This window comes from Lepisma saccharinum, chromosome 11 (genome assembly GCF_977018435.1).
Source record: "Lepisma saccharinum chromosome 11, izLepSacc3.1, whole genome shotgun sequence".
NCBI classification, from domain to species: domain Eukaryota; kingdom Metazoa; phylum Arthropoda; class Insecta; order Zygentoma; family Lepismatidae; genus Lepisma; species Lepisma saccharinum.
The window spans coordinates 61497396-61505299 of NC_139239.1; the positions used below are offsets into that span (position 1 = coordinate 61497396).

Below are 7904 nucleotides of genomic sequence, written 5' to 3' on the forward strand. Positions count from 1 at the left end.
CACATAACTAGTCGTTGTACACAGCTTCTAATCTTAAAGTCTTCACTAATTGGTACACGTTAGGACTTGACTTTTCCGTCAATAGATTAACTGTATGGTCCCATCCCTCGACTGCGTTGTTAGTCCTGTGCCGCTGTTGGGAGAAGTTCCACTGGAAATGTCGAAAACAGAGTTGTTCATTCACTGTTCAACGAAATAATCCAAACATTTTCTCAATATGTCGTGGTTTGGCGCATCTTCCATCACACAGCCATCTATCATCGACGTCAGCCACAGGGAGGTAAGCCAGAGCTGCACACATTCTTATACACAGCCGCACGTCTGGATCTGTTTTGTAATAGTTTGTCAGTCCCAACTCCTGCACCTTTCGCCACAAACATTGGTAAAAGTTATAATTACAACCACTGATTTGAGCCTCGGGAAATACTTTCTTCAGAGACGCTATTGCTCTGCACGTACGCAAATGTCGCTAATTCTGGTAAACAAATTAGAAATCGTAGGGGAATATACAAGCGGTGTCGCTTATGACGGGAAAAAACAGTTTTTGCCTTAGTGTCGTAAATGACGTCGTCGGAAATGTCGTATACGGAGCTTCCATTCCTTGTCGAAAAGTTAAATCAAGTTCTAATTCTTACTTTATTAGATTCATAATGCTCTCAATTGAAAACATAGCAAAATTAACACCGTGTGTTTAATCAGTTTCCTTGTTTCGCATAGGTGATCAGCATCAACATCGGTGTGAACGACTTGTGCACCTACCAGTGCAAGGAACCTCACCAGAACGCAGAAAACCATAAATACCACTTAGAGAAGACCTTGGATTACCTTCAAGAGCATTTTCCAAGGACGTTGGTTAACTTGGTTCATGTATTTGGTACGTATTGCCACGAATTTACTCGTACAATAAAAAATCATACTGTAACTGTGGGATGTTTGTCGTCTATTGCCAGCAATGTGAAAGAGGTAAAAAATTCGGGTTGATTTTAGATTTCGAAAATTTTCTGCAAAATCGAAAGTTAGGAGGTGTGAATCGACATCGCATTTCAAAAATGCCTTTCGTGTCGAATAAGTTTTGTAATATTCTGAAAATATTTTGTACACCAGGTAAACTAGAGCATGAGTTAGTTTATGACAGTATGAGAGTATATGGTACCTTTTCTTGGGGAAGCGGGGAGGGGACAGGATTTATATATCTTTCTCATTCTCAACACTAGTTTGACAGGTGCCTGGGATTGCCTAGAGATTATAGCTTCCAGGAGAATGGGTCCTATAAATTATCTGATATTTTGAAAGTAATAAAAATAAGTGATTGGTGAAAATTTTGTTGTGCTATGGTTCCTATTTAGCTAAAGACTTCGGATCAATTATTTTCGAAAATTCAAGCCAAGGGGTCACCTTTCATTGTTTTTATTATTTACAGAGTTATATGAATGATTAGAATATAGAACTGCTGGATTCAGACGATTTCTATTAAGGAATAAACAGAGCTGATGTTCTTTCAGGGAAGATTTCAATTTTTATCCCATCAGCAGATGAATGTGTGGGCTGTTTCTCGGAAGTCTAGCGCATTTTAGCCCCCAACAACTCTGAAATTTCTGAGGATAGCAACTTAGCGGTGTTTCGCATAGCAATCAACTCGAGAAGTCCCTGTACACTCCTCTTAGATGTCTATCAAATCAGAATCTGCTGAAGTTTTTTTAAGTCCACTTTATGCATAGATAGGTTAATCGAGACATAAATTTTAAAGTGGGATCCGAACCATTATATATCTCCACCGGGTATCAAACGTGAGTTTACAAGCCTATGACATTACCACTAATCAGAATCAGTCATCCAAACACAAAGAAACTTTAGAACGATGTATCAGCGGAACACTTTGTCTCCACACAGCATTAAGCCTTGGTATAGTCGACGGCAAAAGCAGATGAATTCCCCATCACCATGTTGACTAATTTTGTTTTCTGCAATGTGAGGGTCATGACTTGAAAAAAGAAAACACCAATTAACAGAGGACATAACCTTAAAAATTTCAACTTTGCCCATCAAAGTAGTAATTTTTCATTATAACCAATAATTACGTATAATTCTGTTTTGTGCATATTTTGATTGAATTTTGACGCTGTAGTGAACATACATTGTTTCATATAAAATAATCTATTCAATTCATGATTTCATTCTATAATTTAACGAGTAGTGCATTTTGATTGAAATATTTGAACACAATTTTTATGTAGGTAGTATTTTCTTTAGAATATAATTTCAGTAGTTTGGATATTTATAAGCATGCCAAAACTCTCCAAAACTCAGGAAAAACAAGATAATTTGCTTAATTGGAAGCAGTAGCGTCTATGCACGCTACTAGCGGTATAGTTATTTAAAATAAACAGATTTCCTTTTTTAGAACTCAATGTATTCGTACATAGATCTAAATTGTACATAACTCGTTTCTTATGCACTGTAGTACGGTGTATGGATATAAACAAGACCTTTGTGTATTGTATCTTTATTATGAAGACGTAGTGGTTTACAAGGACATCAGGAACAGACCCCGGAGGTGCTACTTGTTGCAGGGAACCGAGTGCTCCTGTTTGATCGGAGGGGCCAACGAAAGGCAGAAGGTGGAAAGGACGAAGATGATGCAGCAAGCTTACTGGGACGCAGAAAGGGAATTGGTAAGAATTTGTATTTCTTTTTGTTTATGTTTCTTGCTTTATTTCGCTTTTCTTCATCTTTAACCCTTAAACACTGGGATGGGTGAAAATTCTCCCAGTGATATTTTGTAGGTCTGAACCGATACCGATATTCTTACCGATTCCCACCGATACAGATACCGATACCTGAAAATTGTAATAATTGAAAGTTGTTCAAAATACTGATCAATAGCTATTAATGTGTAATTAATGTACTCCAATTATAAGCATCAATTTACCAAGAATTTTGCTTTCAAATATTCAAGAATTACATCAGAATATTAAATTGCAGTTTCGATCTGTAGTAATAGTAGTTGCTCCTGCTAAAACTGGCAGGTGATCACATAACCCATCTTTTCAAGCAAAACTGTTAAAAAAAATAAAAAAAGATCGAATTTTTAATCGTTTCCAGGATAATTAGATAATCGGCTGATATCGGTAAATAAATTCCAAGCGATACTTTCCGATACCAATACATCGGTTCAGCCGTAATATATGTAAAAATTTCTACAAGATAACAGCATTTTTACACAGGTTTCTAGGGTATTCTCAAGAGGCTTCAGTGAAGAGTAAGATTCTGGAATAGTGCTATAGTTTTGACTGTGCTTTGTGGGAGGATGAGGGGGTGAATTTTCACCCACACTATTAACACTGTATTATTTTCTCGTTACAAAATTTTCCCATATTTATAGATTTAATGGACGACAATGGCATATAAGGAAGCTGTCTGATTTTGAAATATGTATGATTTTGGTAGATATGTTGAATTCACATGATAAAAAACGTGGATGAGGAGGAATTCCAAAATTTGTTGATTCTGAAGACGATCATATGAAAGAGGACAATGCAAAAACTATAGACGAAACTATCTGTAGCACTTAAGATTAAACTTTTTCTGAAAGCTTTTGATTATTAAGAGTTGCAAGAGTGTAAATGCAATTCCATAAAACAAATTTATAATATATTGTACTTCATCTTTCAACTTCTAACAAAAGGTTAAAATTTTTAAAACTGAAGTACATGAATGTTACAAAAATATATATTTTGACAAAAAAATATAGCCATGAGGGTAAAAAATGTTATAAAACAGTTTCTCGAATGGCTACAATTTCTTGCAGAAGATTTAGAGTTCACATACACTACAAAATTTTTAAAAAAAATACAGGTGTGAAAATTTACATATCCTAGTAATAGTAGGCAAGATAAACATCCTAGTGTCTAAGGGTTAAAATCATAACGCTGAAGGTGAATAACGATTAGATACAGCTGATGAAATGGGCCATCCTAATACAGTGGTGATAAAGCTCTCGTCTTTTAATCAATAGAACCAGTGTCCACTACTTGGAGGAGTCACATTGCATAGTAATTCGAATCCCACTTTAAACTCTAGGTCCAATCCCGATTAGTCAACCTTTTGAACTTTGAAACTTTTCTTTTAAGAACCAATTTTTACATCATTATTCAGGCCTGGTCGATCCGCCGTATTCGTGAGACCGCCATCGTATGCACGTGTGGACTGCAGAGCGAGCGGCGGTACTGTAGCGTTGTAAGAAGGTAAGGATTTAGCAGGAAAGATGCTTCGACGGTCGCGTTTGTGCAGTGCGAAACCTCACTTCTGATTCGTGGGTAACATTGCAGGGTGGCATTGTAATTATGGCAGAAGAAAGGAAAGGCGATTGCACGAAAATAAGGGTGCATTCCCATGCAGTATTTTTACCTTTCAACGCAAGTGGCTCCACCACTCTCCTGCTGCTTACTGTCCTTGAGGTGAAGTGTGCAGCCGGAAAGTTCACACCGCACGCAGATTTGCTCAGGTTTGTCCTCACATATATCTTCGAATCTCGAGTCATGACTGATACAAGGAGACTGGGTTGTAAGTATCAATAGGAAACCTAAGAAAAGAGAGATCTTCGAACTTCGACAAGATTAAGGCAAGCTTCGTTACTGAGAAGACAAGACTATACCAGATCTCGTCTCCAGAAGTAAAAATAGTAATAATAATAATAATAATAATAAAATAATGAAATAGTAAAATAGCAGTAAGTTATAATAATGATAATAATAATAATAATAATAATAATAATAATAATAATAATAATAATAATAATAAAAAAAAATAATGTCGTCTTTATTGAGGGTGTGTTTCGGCCTCGCGGGCACATTCATACTGATAATGTAAACAATTAATGTACTGAAGGTACAGAGTTAAATCTAAAACCACAAATAGAATACAAGTACTACAGAGAAAAAACTAAAACCAAAACCAATACCTCATTCCCATTCGTTACAGAAAAGACAAATCCAGACACTATTGTTTGGACAGTAGATGCTTCTTTAATTTTATTTTGTGTGTTGCAGGGTGGAGTTCTCCTGAGGTCAGTGGTGGGGGGAGATCATTCCATTCTTTTATTGCAGTAACTATGAAAGAATTTCCATGGAATGTTGTTCTGTGTACAGGAATCGTGAATTGTGTTTTTGGACGAAGGTTAATTTGTTTTCCTTTCTTCCTGTACGGAGCAATTTGATCATATAAATATCTTGGTTCCTTATTGTTCAGGATCCTGTACAATAACGACAATGTCAAAAATGTTCTCCTATTTTTGACTTTTAACCAATTAAGTTCCTGTAAGTACGGGGAAATACGTATGTTCTCTTCTTCTTCTGACATTCAATATAAATCTTATGCAACTGTTTTGAAGTTTCTGTAGCTTGTAATTTAGGGTACTGTTGATGTTTATAAATACGGGAAAGCATAATCAATTTTTGGCATTACAAGTGTGTTGACTAGGTGAGTTTTCGTTTCTTTGCTTACCATATGTTTGAATGGAAAAGTTATTTCAGTTTGGCTATCGAGTTTTTAATTATGTGTGTGACATGAGAACCCCAATGTAGATTCTCGTCCAATAATATGCCGAGGTTGAGTGCTGTTTCTACTTTCTGTATTTTGTAATTATTCAGTGTAGGGAGGGGGAGTTTTAATTGTTCTAACTTTTTGAGGTTACTCGTTGTACCTAGAGTTAAGATGTAAGACTTAGATGGATTAACTTGAGTGCATTACATTCAAACCATTTAGATATTGAATTGTGGTCCTGTTGCAATGCTTCTAGGGCCATTGCATTGTTTCTTAATGGTGTTTGTATATATATTTGTGTGTCGTCCGCATACTGGTGGTATTTGCAGTGTTTTAGTGCATCATTAAAGTCTTTGATGTATAGGGAAAAGAGGATAGGTCCTAGAATACTTCATTGTGGTACTCCTTGTTTGATATCAAGCCATTTAGACATGCACCACTTATTCTCATGTACTAATTTTACACGGTGTTGCCTGTTCGTTAAATAAAACCGAAACCATAACAGTTCTTTATCTTTTATACCGATAGATTTCAATTTCTCTGCCAAGAGGCTGTGGTTTTATGGAGTCAAATGACTTGGTGTAATCAAGGACCAGGAACGAAATTTTACCATTATCCATCCCCTTGGCTATGTCATCAACAACGCTAACTAAAGTAGTTCCTGTAGTGTGCTGTTTCCTGAAGCTTGATTGATGTGGAGAATAGTGGTCATGTAACATCAGATGGTCTACTAATTTTTCTTTAACTATGCGTTCTAAAACCTTAGACATAAGTGGTAGTAAATGCCTCTCTTGGCCTCGGTGTCCTATCGATACTTAAACTCGAAACGAGAATGTTTCAAGTCTCGCCTAGTCTTCGTACATCCCTATTATGTTGTTATATAAGCACCATCAACTTTTTTCCCCATTCAACATTGACGTACTTCTTCTTGTAGGTGGAAAGTGGACGATACGATATGAAGGATGATTTTGCAGTTGTCCTGCAGCCTTTTACATTGTCAATGTTTGAAGGCAGAATACCCGAAAACGATGTATTTGCCATCGACTGCTTCCACTACAGCCAAAAGGGAAACGCCAGAGGTATGCAAACGTTTCACTGTTAATTCAAAGTGCAGAGTAAGAAGCTATCGAACAATGTTTGATTATATTGTACTTTTCATGTTTAAATTTCTATATTCTAAACTCAGCATCTACAAAACCTCACTACCTTGACTGGTAAAATTGTGGTCTAAGAGCGTTAATGTCCACTGACCCTTCCATTGTTGAAACCCTAATAACTAGGGACCTCGATTTTTCGATGATATTTTTTCCCCAAAATTTCGTTTCTTTATATTAGCGAACGTTTCTGTCGGATATGCATAAAATTATATATTAAGTAAAATGTGCCATCCTTGAATTTTCAAGTGCAATTGCCATGTCATACAATTTACATTTGACTCAGTGAAGCCTTGTGAAATTGGTAAACACAACACGAAAACAATTTATCTACAGTATAACTTCTCAACCTTTTTTCTTAATGAACTCTGAAATGACCAAACTGTCACTTACCATGTTTTACACCTGAGCCCTTCAATTGTACTTTTAAACTAATATTTTAATTTGTAGGTCAAATGGCCTACTCCTGTTCGTAACAGTTGCCGTGTGGCAACACTGTTCGATAGTCCTCACAGAAGCACATATTGATTAACTGACTGTGGACTAGCATGGAATTACTTCCAAAGCTATAAATGATGTGAATATTTTATCCGCAGCTGCAAATTCCCTGTGGAACAACATGCTGGAGCCCGTGGGGAACAAGACGAAGCACTGGGTGCAGCTGGAGTTCAGCCGCTTCCTCTGTCCCACGAGGGACAGTCCCTACTTCTTCACCAAGGCCAATTCCAGAAGGAGAAGGCTGACATTACGATGAACTGTGGAGCAACTCCAGAAGACACGAGAGAAGAGATGGCTTTCTGGGACCTCAAATATTTCGGATGTTTTAGACACAGTGTAACATACTCTAGTCTCGGACTCAACGTTGTATATTTATTTATTAATTATTGTGTGTGCATTTTTCACTATATCAATCTAATAAAATCTCAAGTTAATACAAAAGTTGCTTCCTTTTCTGTATTATCAACCTAAATCTGTCGGTGGATCTTGGAGCTATCTCGATACAACCTCTTTCCTACAATGTTTTTCGTGCTTACACACACAACTCGAAATGCATCAAATAATTATTTATGCATTTTGGTGCATCGGTTAACACATTTATTTTCTTTTTCTTTCATTGAAATCCTGGTGTCTAATGTTCAATAGAAGATACGTAGATACTTTTATGTCATCACACGAAAAGGTAGCTGGGGAAAACTACACTTTGATGCA

The 7904-nt window shown here is 36.5% G+C and overlaps 1 protein-coding gene across 1 annotated transcript in view; it reads left to right on the plus strand.

Moving 5' to 3' along the window:
- Positions 1-7593, plus strand: part of LOC145995274 (phospholipase B1, membrane-associated-like) — a 33922-nt gene extending 26329 nt beyond the window's left edge. Inside the window, exons 5-8 of the mRNA XM_083131860.1 lie at positions 718-874; positions 2515-2672; positions 6476-6620; positions 7292-7593. Of these exons, the coding sequence (XP_082987986.1) occupies positions 718-874; positions 2515-2672; positions 6476-6620; positions 7292-7449 (618 nt within the window). The 3' untranslated portion in view covers positions 7450-7593. The remainder of the gene's footprint in view (positions 1-717; positions 875-2514; positions 2673-6475; positions 6621-7291) is intronic.
- The last annotated feature ends 311 nt before the right edge of the window (positions 7594-7904 follow it).